General features: G+C 50.8%; 1 protein-coding gene across 5 annotated transcripts in view; it reads right to left on the bottom strand.

The window, feature by feature from the left end:
* Positions 1-12,230: 12,230 nt before the first annotated feature.
* Positions 12,231-16,720, bottom strand: part of ACY3 (aminoacylase 3) — a 32,097-nt gene continuing 27,607 nt past the window's right edge. For 4 of the 5 annotated variants that reach the window (XM_075928511.2, XM_025187824.3, XM_075928508.2 and 1 more), the window contains exons 3-7: positions 16,194-16,389; positions 16,016-16,109; positions 13,636-13,743; positions 13,271-13,380; positions 12,231-12,476 (exon numbers count right to left, since the gene is read on the bottom strand). In XM_075928511.2, coding sequence (XP_075784626.2) covers positions 12,285-12,476; positions 13,271-13,380; positions 13,636-13,743; positions 16,016-16,109; positions 16,194-16,389 — 700 coding nt within the window. In that variant the 3' untranslated portion in view covers positions 12,231-12,284. The remainder of the gene's footprint in view (positions 12,477-13,270; positions 13,381-13,635; positions 13,744-16,015; positions 16,110-16,193; positions 16,390-16,720) is intronic. The other variant, XM_089778759.1, reaches the window with a different exon arrangement.

Genomic DNA, 16,720 nt, shown 5'->3' with positions numbered 1-16,720 from the left:
CAGGGCTCTGGGAACTGCTACATGCGACATTAGTCCATAAGGACTAGAAGTAGCTTCCTAACTAAAAGCATTGAGTATGAGTAGCTTCAATAAAAAGAGACATACAACCATTTGAAAATAGATATACACTCATTTAAAAAAAATCTGTGTGCATTTGCCACTTGGTGATAGCAGGACTGTATTGATCAGAGATGCTGTTTTGAACACAGGGACTCAAACGTTAGTTTAGAAATACTTTTTTGTGTGTCTGAATTTCTAAATATCTGTACCATTGATTAAAAAAAATTGATTTCCTTAAGACATTTTCTGATCCCAATGATGGGATTGGGATGATGGAATCTCAGGCATTGCTGTTAACCTAATCATCAATCAAAGTAAGATATGGATAGTCAAATAGATAGTTAAATGTTCATCATTTGTAAGATATAGATAGTCAAATGTTCACATCTTTTTAGAGTCTCTTTATATTTTTGGTAGTTATGGGAAAACTTTCTAAATATAACTGAAATGGCCTGTTTTTCTGCCACATTAGATTTGTGCCTTGCTTATCTTTGGTTATGCAACTGTGATTCACATTGGACACTTCCTCATCTATAGCTTTCCATGCACTTCATTAAACAAAGAGCAGAGCTCAGAATCTTCTGAGATGGCAAAAATACTTGCCTCCCATTTCCAGACAATGGTGTACAGGCAGTCCCCAGGTTACGTACAAGATAGGGACTGTAGGTTTGTTCTTAAGTTGAATTTGTATGTAAGTCGGAACTGGTACATATTGTAGGGGAAACTCTAGCCAAACATTTCTCCAGAGCTCAGTTTTATTCTCCCACACCTCACTTCCCTCAGTCCTTTATTCTCAAGCTGAGGTGTCTGCTGAGAAAAGCCGCTCCGCGTCTCCCTGGTCTGCTGGGCGGGGGGGGGGGGGGGGGCGCTAGCTTCGCGTCTCCCTGCTGGGTGGGGGGGGGGGGGGGCGCTAGCTTCGCGTCTCCCTGGTCTGCTGGGAGGAAGCAGCTAGTGAGGGGTTGCCTCACCCCGTTTGTAAGTAGGGATCCGATGTAAGTCGGATCCATGTAACCCGGGGACTGCCTGTAATTGTGAATGGTACACTACAGACAAAAATCTCTCAAGAGATTGCAATCTAAATTAGGATGATATTAAGGAGGGAGAGCAATATAGTGGGATGGGACTACAGGGATGGAAGAACGAGTCTGCAACAGACTTATATAGTCTCTGAAGTGAATGATGCAGATTTACATAGTTGTTTGTTAATGTAATAGCATTTTAGTAACTATATAAGTTACAGAAAAATCATTGCATACCATGAGTTAACTTCTAAATTCAAACTTTTCTTCTTTCTAATCTAAGGGGTATGCTAAAGTTGTTTCCAAAGACTTTTAAAATGCTTATCTGTGACTTAATATTGATCCAAATACATCCTTGGATTTCACAGATGGAAAAAAAAAATATTGCCTGGTTGGAGAAGCAAGCAGAAAGAAATTTGACAATATTGTGCCTAGAAAAGGAGAGAACAGCAGCTTGAAGAAGTACTACATAGACAGGTTAGTATCAAGCTTCATGCTTTTCCTGCAGCTTGCAAGTGATCTGAAAAGGAAACCTCTGGCCTTTTGGTACCGTTTGTGCCTCAAACAAAAAAGCAACAAACTTGAACCCTGCTGTGGCACTTCATGATGCTTAAGCAATGTAAATGAGGGCAAATAGCTCTGACCTCCCATGTATGGAGGAAGCACATGACTGTCTGAAGGAAGAGCGAGAGCTGAGGGGAGGTGGAAGGCGATAGTGCGGCTTTACCTATTGTATGTGCCTCAGATTATAAGATGCTCTGGTGACTGGTGCACTGTCATCTTTCAGTCTTTTGTAGTGCACCTCGGGCAAAGCACAGCATCTGGCTCCAAACATCCTGGGCTCCTGTAGTTATGAGGGCCAGGGCAGAGGCACTGTTCACCTCCTGGGTTATGAGCTGCGACCCAATGACATCTCCTTGCTGCGTGTGTTCTGTTTTTGAGGCCTGGGATCTGTTATCTCCCAAAAATTCCCACTGGAGTCCACCCAGGGTTACACTAGCATGGATTTATTGATTGAGGAATTAGCACTCCACTAGATAGTTAAACTAACGAGGATAGAGCTGCCACTAAAGGTTTAAGCTAAAGGGGAACCAGCTATCTCTCTCACACACAAACACATTCACACACATTCATTCCTGCCCTCAGGCACATAGGTTGCAGAAGGAGCCAAGGCATGTAGATTCTGGAAGGTCTGTCTGCTGATCATGGCTGGGGAGCCGGTCAGGAGAGAAACTGGCTGCTGCTTCTTAGAAAGAGAGTTTTTGCCACATGCTATCTCCTTTTATTGCCTCTGTACAACCCTTGTGACTCATCCACATTTATCACCAGGGAGCATGCCCAGACTTCCTTTGATCCAGCAGAGCAGCAGTCTCCTTAATTGGTCTGACAACTCATCACCTCCCTCCTCCTCTCTCTCTCTCTCTCTCTCTCTCATATATCTTAGGGGAGAATGCAGTTTAGAGCAAGTTACAAGCAAGGTGGCTGAGAGTTACAAAGTTGCATGGCTCAACAATCGCCAAGTTTACAGCAAGTCTCTGAACTTATAGCAAAGTTGCTGAGAGTTACAAAGTTGCAAGGTTTTACAAAGATGACAGCGTTGCAAGGTTTAAGATTACAACAAGTTGCAAAGTTTAAAAGGCAATGCAGCTGGAACAATTACAAAGCTTCAGAGAATTATTAACAAATCATCAGTAATAAGTGTCTTACAAGACAACTGTCCCCCCACCCCTCCCACAGCAATGCAATCAGCAGGAGGTTTTTGTCAGTCTCTAAGGGTATGTCTACACTACAGCGCTAATTCGAACTAACTTAGTTCGAATTAGTTAATTCAAACTAAGCTAATTCGAACTAACGCGTCTAGAACTAAAAAACTAGTTTGAATTAGTGTTTTGCTAATTCGAACTAGCATGTCCACATTGAGTGGACCCTGAACTGGGATTCAGGATGGCCGGAAGCAGTGCCGGCAGGGCATCAGAGTAGGACTTAGAGCGTGGAGCTTCTGTCTCAGGCTAGCCGAGGGTTGTGCTTAAAGGGACCCGACCCCCACCCCGGACAGACAGTTCTCAGTGGTGCCCCGCTTGCAAAGCAGTCCTGGCTTGGATTGCCCGGAGTGCCCACACTGGGCACATCACACCACTCGGCCATCAGACCGGCTGCACTTGCCGCAGGCTGCCATCTGGGGAGAGGGGACAATTGGGGGGGCTGCAGGAGAGGTTCCACCCCCAGAAGCCCGCAGAGCCAGCCCAGTCCTCCCCATCGGGGGCTCGTACCCCATTCCTCCCTCACCTCCTTCCACTTACCCCTCCCTAGCCCCCCTTCCTGATGTACAAAATAAAGGACAATTGTGTTCAAAAATAGAATCTCTCTTTATTGAACAAAACTGGGGGAGACTGGGAAAAGGAGGTGGGAGAGGGGAAGAGAGAGGGTGGGAGAGGGGAGGGCAACTAAAATGATCAGGGGTTTGGAACAGGTCCCATATGAGGAGAGGCTAAAGAGACTGGGACTTCTCAGCTTAGAAAAGAAGAGACTGACGGGGGATAGGATAGAGGTCTATAAAAGCATGAGTGGTGTGGAGAGGGTGCATCAAGAAAAGTTCTTCATTAGTTCCCATAATAGAAGGACTAGAGGACACCAAAGGAAAGGAATGGGTAGCAGGCTTCAAACTAGTAACAGAAAGTCGTTCTTCACAGAGCAAAGAGTCAACCTGTGGAACTCCTTGCTGCAGGAGGCTGTGAAGGCTAGAACTAGAACAGAGTTTAAAGAGAAGTGAGATAAAGTGATGGAGGTTGGGTCCATGGAGTGGTATTAGCCAGGGGGTAGGAGTGGTGTCCCTGCCCGAAGTTTGTGGAAGGCTGGAGAGGGATGGCATGAGACAAATGGCTTGGTCATTGTCTTCGGTTCATCCCCTCCAGGGTCCCTAGGGTTGGCCGCTGTCGGCAGACAGGCTACTGGGCTAGATGGACCTTTGGTCTGACCCAGGATGGCCATTGTAAGCTCAGGGCTCAGGGTCGGGGGTCTCAGTGGACCACCTTGATTTTCATGCACACCTGCTCCTGGGTGGCCATGCTGGCAGCTCTCCTGGCCTAGACGGCCACTTTCCTGTGCCTAGTGCGGAGGTCGTGGACGAGGTCCACGATGTCCGCACTAGACCAGGCGGGTGCCCGCCTCTTGCGGTCCCAGGCAAGCTCCCGGGAGCCGCCAGCCTGGTCCTGGGAAGAGTGGGAGGGCTGGGGGGCATTGGGTGGGTGGCTCGATCCGTGCCAGGTGCAGGGTCTGCTGGCTGGGTGCTGGCAGGCTTGCACCTGGCATGGGCACCGTAGCCAGCCCGTGCCCCTTTAAGGGGTCCGGGGCCGGGAGGGGGGCATACGAGTTTCCCTGGTGTTGGCCAGAGTGGCCACCAGGGAAAGCTGGGGACGGCTAGCCTCCCACTTGTTCGAATTCAGGGGCTACACAGCCCTTAATTCGAAGTAGTTAATTTGAACTAGGCGTTAGTCCTTGTAGAATGAGGTTTACCTAGTTCGAATTAAGCGCTCCGTTAGTTCGAATTAAGTTCGAACTAGCGGAGCGCTAGTGTAGCGCCTATCAAAGTTAGTTCAAACTAACGTCTGTTAGTTCGAATTAACTTTGTAGTGTAGACATACCCTAAGACATTAAACTGTAAGGTCCAACCAACACATGAATTTCCAGAAAATCCATGGCTACATCCATACTGCAGGCTTTTGCGCAAGAAAAACTTGCGGGACGTCTACACTTTATGCACGTTCTTGCGCAATTAAATTTATATTAAAATGTCGGAACAGCGGGCTTCTTGTGCAAGAGTTATTCCTCTCCCTACAAGGAATAAGCCCTCTTGCGCAAGAAGGCAGTATGGATGGGCAACAGGAGTTTCTTGCGCAAGAAACCCCTATGGCTAAAATGGCCATCAGAGCTTTCTTGCGCAAGAGAGCATCCACACTGCCATGGACGCTCTTGCGCAAAGCACATCTCTTGCGCAAAAGCACATGGCAGTGTGGATGCTCTCTTGCACGAGACCTTTTGCACTGCGCAAAACAGTTCTTGCGCAAGAAGCCTGCAGTGTAGAGGTAGCCCATATGGAAAATCAAGTAATAGCCCAGGTGGAGGCTTTTATGCAACAGGATCAACATAAGGAAAGCTGCAATGGGCCTTGGTTCATTGGGGTAGATGGCAGAAACTTGACCTTAGCACTGGTAGCAGAGGGAACTTTAACATTGCATACTGGGAACACATTGTGAATACATAATTAAACACCAATAGCCTGTCTAATAGTGATTTAATTATCCCTTTTAAATTACTCCACTGGGAGAACAAAACATTCACGTTTATTTTGTGCATGGGCAGTGCTTCCGAGCAGAGGAAATAAACATAGTGGAGGGAGCACTTTTAAAACTAAGAGTATGTGATGATACAGCCACAGCATTTGTTGATCTCTTTAAATCATATTCATGGTGTGTAAATTCTAAACCAGATTCAAATTTCACTTTATTCATAAAGCAAACTAGATAACAAATTCTGACTGCTCTTCTCTGCATTCAGGTGCTCAGTTATTATCTGTCCCTTTTCTGGTTTCAGATAGAAGTGCTTGTGCCTCTTGTTACTGTCTGTGAACAATTTAAGGAAAAGTAACCTTTGCAACAGCCCTGGAGACCACTAGACACAAACTTCCTGTGAAGAACATTCAGATGGAAGGAAACGGACACAAATATTTGGGTACAAAAACTCCAAATTAGCAGGTTTTTGAATTTTTTCAGCATACTGGACTCCTGTGTGATTCTGTGAATTGAACTGTAACTCTAAGCTTGTTTAATCATGGCATAACTCACATTCACTGCCCTTGGATTTTCTGTGGAGGTGAAACTGAAACTTAGGCCCAAGCTTTGCTTTTTATTATGTGCATATTTGTCCATCTCTAGTTAATAAGCTGCATGCATCCAATTTCTCTTCACAGCTCTCTAAACTAAGAGGCTACGTCTAGACTGGCATGATTTTCTACAAATACTTTTAACGGAAAAGCGGCTGCTTTTGCGGAAAAACTTGCCAGTCTAGATGCGGTCAGATTTTTTTCTTTTACGTGGCCTTTGGCATATTTTTGTGCTGCCTTGCAGTTTGTGTTCTTTATCCCTCTTGAACCTGTCCTCCTTTGTAATAAAAGTTCGTCCTGAATTTTTTATCTTGCAAAAAACACACAGACAAATAATTGATTCTTGTTGTTAGCTCTATCGTGTTAGGCTAGACTTCTAAATTAGTTTCTAGAAAGAAAACAAAAAAGCTTAACCGTTGAACATAAATTTGCTGTTTTTGCTCCACTGAAGCTCTGTGGAATTCCTAATTTCTGTGCTGAGTAAAAATGCTGCTTGTCTTCCACGCTGTAAACTGAGTTGAGCGGCTCCTTTAATTTTTTGTCTAGTTTGTTGTATCCAGGCATCCAGATATGCCCAATTTCCAGTTTAGGAGTGTGCAACTGTCTTCTCGCTCTCCCATGTCAATGATAGCTTTTAACCAGGTAGATACAGAAACATGAATAGTGTCTCCAGCTGTTTGTCTCTTGAGATGGGAGTTCAGATCTTAGTTCAAGTGAAACCCTATCTGATTTATCAAAGACTTACACTTCTGGAAAGGATTGCCGTTCTTTGAGACCTAGGGCTCGAATAGGTGTTTGGGGTGTATCCAGTCAGGAGCTGACACACAAGTAAATCTGTGTGGGGATCACACTGGCTTTTGCAAGAAGTTATTTCTAGATCATGACCGAAGTGCCTTGGCAGAACTCCATTGGGAGCTCTGCAGAACACACCTTCATAGTGGTTCAAGACAACATTTCTGGGTTCTTTCTTTCTTTCTTTCTTTCTTTCTTTCTTTCTTTCTTTCTTTCTTTCTTTCTTTCTTTCTTTCTTTCTTTCTTTCTTTCTTAAATTATGAGCATTGATTAGTAGGGATGTTAGTGTGTAATTGAACAGTCGTGCAACCACATCGCATTTAGTGGTTGCACGACTACTCAGTAGTCCCCAGGGCCAGTACTGGCAGCCAGTGTGCTCCAGCCCCACTCCCAGGGAGCTTCCTGCCACTCCGCATTGCTGCCTCTGCAGGATGGCAGGTGGGAGCTGGTCCACGAAGGAAGCCAGTTTAAAAACCAGCTCACCGCACAGACCAGCTCCCTAGGCAGCAACAGGCTCTGTCCATAGGCGGCCTGAGCTCTCCATGGACAGAGGCTGTACTGGCATCCACAGAGCAGCCTCCACTGCCCCCCCTGCCGTCTCTGATAGAGGCAACAGCGTGTGTGTGTGTGTGGGTGGGGGGATGGGGACAAGGCAGAGCTAGTGCTTATGGTGAGCTGGCTTTTAGAGACCCCTGCCTGTTCCTGGTTCTGGGCCAGTAACAGCTCGATTCCCCATCACTAACACCTCAAACCCTTCAGGGACTCTGTACAGGTTAAAGACAAAAGGAAGCAATACCTGAAGAAGTTGACTTTACCTGACAAGCAGCAAGCTCCGCGAGCAGGAATCTTCTTTTGGGAAATGATCTGCCGTCAACAGGAGCTGTGCAGATCATTTCAGCCCGACAGCCTCTACAATGGGCTGGTCTGTTACCAGGTCACTGGGAAGTACACTACTCAATGTAGAAGCACTTTCTCGTCGGAAATGCGTTTATTATGTCTTTCTTGCCCAACACTGTGCCAAGAAACCAATTTAGTGTAACACTGTCTAGTCTAAACTCCACTGCTAAGTCCAGCTATTGGCTTTTGGGACATCTGTTAGGAACAGTGCACACAGCAGTAATTTTAATGCATGTACACCCCAACCAACCCCCCTTTTACCTACACCCTGCTCCAACCACCATGGGTGGCCTCTCCCCCCAATCAGTTCCCTTTTCCCCACACCCTCTCCCCAACTACCCACCGGATCTCCAGGCCCCTCTGCCAGCATCCAGGGCATATGAACTCTTCTGGCTGCTGGGGAGCTGGCAGCTCCCAGAGGGGCTGGTGGAGGTGGGCAGCAGCTGGGTCAAGTGATACAAATCCAGAGCATGTTAATTTGGATAGTGATGAATATGCATGAGTTCCTCTGCATAGGCATCTCTTTTTCCAATGAGATGGTTGCTCTTGTTTTCTGTCCCTGGAGAGCAGTTTTTCTGCTGCAACGGTGGGTAGGCTATTAAAGGCAGGACAGATGTTACAGGCAGATGCCTAGATGCCATGGCTGGAATCTATATAGGCCACATGGGCCAGCAAAGAAAAAATCCGTGTAAGTCGCCATGCAGCCCTCTTTGCAGATGTAGATTGTGAGGTGACCGGGTAGCTGCAAAGCAGAGCTGAGGACTTCATTCAGCTGTTACTGCATCGCAAGTATCTGATCGCTTCTGTTACCAGCCTTCTCCGAAGCCTGTGACAAGCAGTCCGCTCACCCCTGCTCAAAAGCAGTAGAGCTCAGCTGCTGGAAGGCAATCTTTGGGGTAGCAGGAGGCACTGGAATGGGGAGTAGTGGGTGGTGGAGAGCAGGGTTCTAGGTTTCCTCAGTGTTTACTTTGTGCAAGGGCTGAATCCCAGCACGTCTGGGCTTTGCAGTTCATAGCCCTGGAACGTCTGGGCTTTGCAGTGTGTAGCCCTGGAACATCTGGGCTTTGCAGTGCGTAGCCCTGGCACCTCTGGGCTTGCTGCATCAGTTATGAATTTTAAAAAATTGCTTGAGTCTGAACACGTCTTTCATCATTAGGGTTTGCTCTATGCCAGGTCAGCACCCAGAGGCAGGCCTGTGCTGCTCCGTCTGCATTTAGACTGGCAGTGTGGAAAAGGGCTGGAATTGATACCTTTCCATCCCTTCACACACATTCCCTGCCGCTCTGATCTCACCTGTCGACTAGCATCACCCCACTGAGACTACAGTATGTGGGATGGGGTATCTCACCCTCCCTTCCATCCCTTTATGTCTCTGTAGGATAGGGTGGCCAAAATCAGGAGCCTTCAGCTCTGCAGTGTTGGTGATTCTCACACTTTTAACGTGAATCTCGTGATAATTAGGGTGCCGTAAAGCCCCAAATCCCAGAGTCAAGTTAATACATGAGATTCCAAGCTTTTGCTGTAAAAAGAGGTAAATCCCTAGTACATGTGACAGCAGATAATCTTTGACAAGATGACCCCCTACTACAGGTGAAAGTAAACCAATGCACTCCGGCAAGAAGAAATTGGCTGGCTGGGGTACTTGGCTGCAGCTGCTCCCAGCTGGGCTCCCAGGGCTCCTCTGCAGGCTACCTAGCTAAGAAGCAAGCAGTCTAGCAGGTGGAAGGGGCGGACTGGGCATTCCCCCAGTCCGGGGCTGCCCCAGCCCCAAGTCCCCTTCCTCTGCCCCGGAACTCTGCTGCTCTGCCCTTCTCCTGACTATCAGGCAGTGAGGGGAAAGTGCACAGCTTGCGTGCCGCTGCTGGATCACGTAGGGACGCCGGTGCACTCCGCACCGCTGGTACCCATTTCGGTGCTGGCTAAAGCGTGGACTCCATCAGGATCAGCTTCAGACGGGAGTCTCTTTCCCTCTTGTGTGGGGCTTTCCAAATTCTGCAAGAGTCCGTCAAGTGGCCCTCCCCCGGACACTTTAGGCAAGAGTTGTGTGTGGGGGGTCCCTGCATGGGCTTTAAACAGGTCCCGCACGGTTTGAACCCGTGTGGGCCTGGCATTACCCTCCTCTGTGGAGGAGAGGGACTCTTACTACTAAAAATGTTCCAACTAACTAATTCTACGCTACAAAGCTATCTAAGAACTAGTAAGAGCTATTTACACACTGGGGTTGTCAATAGACCACAACAATTCCAGCTGCCGTCAGGGGCAGGAAGAAGGAACTGAGGGAAGGGAGGGGTATTTATTCACCATTATGTCAGCGCCACTCTAGGGGGCTCCCTGCTGGCCCGATGGATACTGCTGGGGAAAACAGGCTTCGGAATCCGTGCATGCGGCGCACGCGCACCTCATTCGAATGGACGTGAGCAACACATCTCGAAGAACAACGGTTACAGCTAGGTAACCGTTTGTTCCTCCCCGGCTGCCCAGAGGAGGAATGCAGCAGGCTGTGCACTTTCCCCTTGCTCCCTGATGTCCAAGGGAAGGGAAAGAAGAGCAACAATGACCCGGTATGTGCGGCTACAGCACCTGCTCCCAAAATGGCGCCCTTGCCCCCTGCACTCACCCCAGCCCACACCTATCCCCCTGCCCTGACTCATATAATCATAGAATACTAGGTCTGGAAGAATAGTAATAGAAATGTAGCCGTGTTAGTCTGGTGTAGCTGAAGCAAAATACAGGACAATGTAGCACTTTAAAGACTAACAAGATGGTTTATTAGATGATGAGCTTTCGTGGGCCACACCCACTTCCTCAGATCAAGTAGTGGAAGAAAATGTGATTTGTCCCTTTCATATGTGTTCATTTTTTTAATTGTATCCTTTGGTATATATGGTTGTGACTATTTTCTTCCACTACTTGATCTGAGGAAGTGGGTCTGGCCCACGAAAGCTCATCATCTAATAAACCATCTTGTTAGTCTTTAAAGTGCTACATAGTCCTGTATTTTGCTAGGTCTGGAAGGGACCTCGAGAGGTCATCTTGCACCCCCCCACTTCCCTTCCTGCCCTGAGTCCCCCCACTCTAGCCCCCGGCCTTGAGCCCTTCCAACTCCACTGCACACTGAAATATCTGACAGGTACTGTTGTATCGCACTCCCCATCCGCCTGCCATGAGCTCCCCCAAGGGGGTGTGATATGACAGTACCTGTAAGAAACTTAAGTCACTTTCACCCCTGCTGGGACCCTTACTGAATGGGAGAGGTAACCGAGTGACTGATGATGTGGGAAAAGCTGAAGTACTCAATGCTTGTTTTTCCCTGTCTTCTCAGACAAGGTCAGCTCTCAGACTGCTGCACAGGGCAGCTCAGTCTGGGAAGGAGGTGAGCAGCCCTCGGTAGTGAAAGAACAGGTTAAGGACCATTTAGAAAAGCTGGATGCATACAAGCCTAATGCATCTGAGGAGTTGGAGGATGCGATTGCAGAGACCTTGGCCATTATTCTTGTGGCAATTGGGGAAGGTGCTGGGCGAGTGGAAAAAGGCAAATGTAGCGCCCATCTTTTAAAAAGAGGAAGAAGGAGGGTCCATGGAACTACAGACTGGTCAGCCTCACCTGCGACCCTGGAAAAATCATCGAGCCTAGGCCATGCTGAGTCAGACTGGGGCTATAGGGGGCCCTATCCCTTGGACCTATTCTGTGGTGGGAAGCAGTGACCGCTCTGGGCTGCACGGGCCCGATTTCCGCAACATCGTCTGCATGGGCAGGAATCCGGTGTGTCAAAGCTTGGTTTGCACGGCAGTCAGTGGAAGAGCAGTGGCTACGGGACGCTCCAGCAGCAACACGGCAGTAAGCCCTTGTGAGGGGCCGAGAGAGCCCAAGGGCAGCCCCCAGCCCCTGTCCCTGCCCACCGGGGTGCGCTATCTGGGGCAAGGTGTGTGTGTGGGGGGTCTGGTTCTCCTCACAATGGCCAGGACTGACCCATGGTCCACTGACCAGCACCAGCTTCCTGCCTCTGACCTGGCCAGGGGGCAGGGTCTGGGAGTGGAGAGGAGGAGGTGGGGCCCCCTGAGGAGGAACAGAGACAGGGGCAGGGCATCATGGTGATGAGGGAACAGAGGCCCCAATTTTCTGTCTAGCCCACTTCAGGCCCCCCACCAGGAAGAGGCTGGAGCTGCCCCTGGTCTCCTGCTGGCAGATGCTACCTTGGCAGTACTGATCAAGGACCCTTCCCACCATGCTCCCTGCGGAGCCATCAGGCAGATAGTGCAGGGCTAACCTTCAACCCTGGCCTCTGACTTCTCTAAACAAAAGCCTAGATCTCGCTACCGGGGGGAGCTAGAAGCTAAGTCCTCCTCCTTGCGACAGAGACATCCCACACCACCCTCAGCCTCTTCTGCTTCCCCCTAGCAGGCTGAAACTGGCCTCCATCATCGCCCAGTTCTGGGCTTGGCTGTGAGACACCCGAGGGGGCTAATGACGCCTCCCACCCCCACCTTTGGCCCTCGCTCAATGCCCAGCCCCGCCTGTCCATCGCAGCACAAGGGCGATGCCTTCCTGGTAACGCCCATCCCGCATGGCACACGCGCTCTGATCCGTTCCGTCTCTGTTTATTCCCACTCGGCCCATGGCCTGCCTAGCCCCGGGCTCATTCTCGCTGCAGGCCGGGGATGGAGAACATGCGCTTCTCCATCTTGACAAAGGCCACCTTCTTCTCATAGTAGGCGGCCTCGTTGATGAAGGCCGGGTAGATGGTGGAGTCGCCCTCGTACAGGATCTCCTCCCCGCTGAAGGGCTGGAAGATCGGGTCCTCGGGATTCAAGGGGAGGAAATCCTTATCCTAAGGGTGGAACGGGTTGGGGAGAGGCTAGGGATGGAGTAGCTGGTAGCCCCTCCCACCTCCCACCCAGCCTGCTCCCTGCAGCGCCCCCTGCTGGGAGAGGCCAGGATCTTCACTGTCCTGGAATTGCAATCTGGTAACTGAACGCTCAATGAGACACGGGGCGAGACCCCGTTCAGGTTACAGAGCCCTGTGATCTGAGCCCACTCCCACTCCTCTCCCGGCTGTCCGGTGTCACCCAGCCTGCGGCTGCTCCAGCCGCCAGCTCCCCTGAGCCTGTGGGCTGCGTGACCAAGATAAGGAAATCAGCCCCACACATCCCACAATAAACCCAGTTTCTCCCCTCTGAGCTCTGGCCTGGCCTCGCCATGGCTGAGTCTGTGGGATCCAGGTCTTTGTGCTGCTCGGTAGTGGAAACAGGAGCAGAGATGTCCCAGCTGCGCTAGAGCCCTGCTCCCAGCTTGGGGCAGACTATGGGGATGGGGCCACATTGTGCTCTGGCTAGTCTCTGCCCCTCAGGTCCAGGGAGAGCAGAGAATAGCACAGAGCAGCCTTTAGGCTGCTCTAACTCCCACAGGCGCCCAGCCCACAATGCAGGGAGCACAGAGGTAGTTTCAAGCCACCAGCCCCTTGCTCTGTGCAGAATTCAGAGATGAGCTGAGGGAGCCTGCGGGCTGGTGAGTCAGTCCGTGTCGTTGCCAGGCTGGCTTGGCAGGGGTCAGGATCCCTCCCTCCCTCCCTGAGTGAGCAATAGAGGAGGGACTAGGACCGCCCTATTCCCAGCCCACACCTACCTGCAGCTTGGGGTGCACCATGGCTGAGATCTCCCCGTCGGGGTAGCGGGGATAGTCCACGCGCCCAGTGATCTTGTAGGCTTCAGTCTTAAAGGCCGGGAACACTGTACCTATGGGGCAAAGGGGGGTCAGAATGGGGAGGCTGCCCTTCCTCCCATTAATCACAGGCTCCCCCCAGGGGTGGCCCATTTGCTGTGGCTGACGGGGAAGGTGCCCCCTTCAAAGTACTGATATAGGAGGGGGGCTCTCACCCCACCTCCTGGGTCATTGCAGAGCAAGGCATGATGGGATAGCTCAGTGCATCCCAGGGACACCTTCAGGGTGATGCCTGACGGGCAAGCTCTTGCCCTGTGGGGATAACTCACCGGTGTTAAAGAGTTCGATGAAGTCCAGTGCGCAGGCCATGAGGGCTCTCATCTCAGCGAACAGGTTGGCTTTCAACACTCCCTGAGGCTGCGGTCCCAGTTCCAGTGCTGCAGGGAGACCAGAGAGACCCAGGAGTGCCCTCAAACGCCCCTCGCCACCCCTGGGAGCGTGCCTGGGGGGCGGGGGCGACAGCAGCACCCATCACCTCCCTCAATCACAGCCAGGCCCCAGCTCCCTGCTGACAAACCATCCTAGTGTCCTGTCATCTGACCCACTCCCAGCCACCACCTCACAGACCTGGCCTGGGCTGCGCCCAGGTGCCCCCATGCAAGGCACAGCAGCAACTAAACTGGACAGGGATGCAGCAGCTGCGGTGACCATCCCTACCTCTGCCACCCAACTGAGGCGACCTCAAACCCACCCCTACTCTGAAGGTGCCCAAACGAGCTCAGGCAGGAGCGTGCGAGCTTGGCACGCTGAGCCTGGCTCAGTCCCAAGAGTGGGCAAAACTTGAACCACATTCGGGAGCAAACACCCGGGAGGGGAAAGCCAGCAAAGCTGAAGCACCGCCAGCAAAGGAACAAAGGGGAATCACCGAAAAGGAAACCTCAGAACTGTCATTCATACTTAAATTTGACACTTTACGAATGGGCCTTAACAGAGATGCTAACTACCTTACCCATTACAAAGATAGCTTCCCCAATTATCACCCCAATATCATTATCTCATAGACACTAACCTCCCCCCCTCAGCTCCCCTCTGTTCTACAATCTGATTTGTCAATTTTATATCTGTTCACATTTTTTTGATTGTATCCTTTGGTATATATGGTCGTGCCAATTTTCTTCCACAATTTGATCTGAGGAAGTGGGTCTGGACCACGAAAGCTCATCATCTAATAAACCATCTTGTTAGTCTATAAAGTGCTACATAGTTCTGTCTTTTGTTTCAGCCATGAATAAACATAGACTGGAAAGGAAAGGTTGGTTCTACAAACCAGAGCAGGAAGGAAATGGACCAGCCTCCTAAATGAGAGGTTGTGTGTAGGGCCATTCCCTGCCGTATCCTGAACAAACCTTCATTTGAGGAAGTTTAATTTAATTCGATACGGTTAAGCACATTAGGTGTTGGCAGTATGGACAATGCCGACGTTCATGTGATACTGACGGACAGGAGGGAATGTCTCTTGGCAGGGTGGGACTAATGTAAATCCTGGGACACGTTAGGAGCATCAAAGGATTATTGGATGTGGTGGGCCAGGCAAGACTTTTCAAGCAAAGGGGTTTCCCCGGAGCAGCGGCAGGAATCGGAGGATGGCTTCGTAGCAGATGTGCAGACTTTTTTGCTTTACTGGGTTTTCTCTGTCGTGCATTCACCATAGGAATAAACGTGCTTGCTGAGAAAGGGGTTAATTAGGGGTAAGATGGAGCTTGATGAGATCGGGAGCTGGTTGCTTGCCTCAGCAGGGCTGTGTCTGCACTGCACCCCTTTTCCGGAAAAGGGATGCAGATGAGACAAGTTGGAATTGCAAATGCAGCAGGGGATTTTAATATCCCCCGTTGCATTTGTATAAACATGGCTGCCACTTTTTTCCAGCCTGGGGCTTTGCCGGAGAAAAGCACCAGTCTAGACGGGATCTTTCAGAAAATAAAGCCTTTTTTGAAAGGTCCCTTATTCCTCTTAAAATCAGGAATAAGGGACCTTTCGGAAAAGGCTTTATTTTACGAAAGATCCCTGCCTAGACTGGCACTTTTCTCTGGCAAAGCCCCGAGCCGGAAAAAAGCAGCAGCCATGTTCATGCAAATGCCGCGGGGAAAATTTAAATCCATGGGGCATTTGCAATTCTGACTGGTCTCATTAGCATCCCTTTTCCAGAAAAGGGTGCCAATGTAGACACAGCCCAGGGGTGTGGACTGAACGAGCCAGGAAGGACAGCTACAGTCTAGTGACAGCACCTGTGCCAACATACCCACGACTGAACCCTTGGGATCTGGAATCACAGCCACAAAGTGCTTTTCCTGGCCCAGGAGAAGGAGAGTAACAGAGATGAGGGGAAGAGAGGGAACTGGGGAAAAGTGGGGGGAGCAGAGGCTTGGGGTAAGTGATTAAAGGATGGAGAGGAAAGGGCAGGGTTTGGAGTGGGGGCCAGGCATGGGATGGATAGGTGAGGCTTAAGGGAGGGCAGGGGACATGAAACTGTTGGAATGGTGGTGGGGTGTTGACATGGCCTAGGAAGGGGTGGGGAGAGCAGTGCTCTGTGCCAGGGGGGCATGGGAGGATGGGCTCTGGGGGGTGGCTGAGCAATGCTGTTCCCTGCCCCGGGCCAGGCCCACTCACTCTGCAAGGCCTCCCTGTCCCCCGGCAGTGCCCCTTCCCTACCTAGCCCGGTCTTGGCCACAGAGTCGATGGAGTAACTCTCCTCGCCCGGCAATTTGTAGAGGTAGATGGGGCAGGAGCTCTGTGTGTAGTGAGTCTGGGGGAGAGAGAGGGCAGGGTGAGGAGGGGAGGGGACCCTGGCCCAGCACAAGGCTAGCACGGGGATGGGGGCTGGCCCCACCTGGATGTAGTGGCACATGTGCATGGGCAGCAGGCTCTCCTCCGAGTCCATGATGAGGCAGGTGCCCATGTTGGCCGTGGTGTTGTGCAGGTCAAACATGAAGTCAAAGGCCTGGGCAGAGCCCTTGGGGCCATAGGTCTGGTTGATCTCACGGGCCCGGCCCACCTCGTAGGGCTCATCCTCTGTCTCCGCGGAGCTGGGACAGGGGGAGACGAGTCACATGAAGCCACTGAGGCCCCCCTCTTCCCCTGCTGCTGGGAGCCTGCCCCCCTCCAGCTCACATTGATGGCCCCACTCACAGGGTGGGAAAGAGGTTCCAGGGGGGTCAGTGTGAGGGATGGAGGGTCCCTGGGACAGGATCCCAGGGGGCAGTAAGGTGAGAGAAGAGGGGTCCCATGAGGGGCACAGTGCGACAAGAAACCTATTCACTGCTAAGGGACATGTGTTCAGTCACCCCACAGGGTGCTCTCTGGTGGGCTATGAAGCTCCAGCTTATGGAGTTCCCTGAGCTTCCCACCACTCCCCGG

This window comes from Pelodiscus sinensis, chromosome 5, assembly GCF_052426305.1.
Source record: "Pelodiscus sinensis isolate ZL-2025 chromosome 5, ASM5242630v1, whole genome shotgun sequence".
Lineage (NCBI taxonomy): Eukaryota > Metazoa > Chordata > Testudines > Trionychidae > Pelodiscus > Pelodiscus sinensis.
Note: the sequence above shows the minus strand (reverse complement) of the source record. Positions and strands in the feature narration are given on the sequence as shown.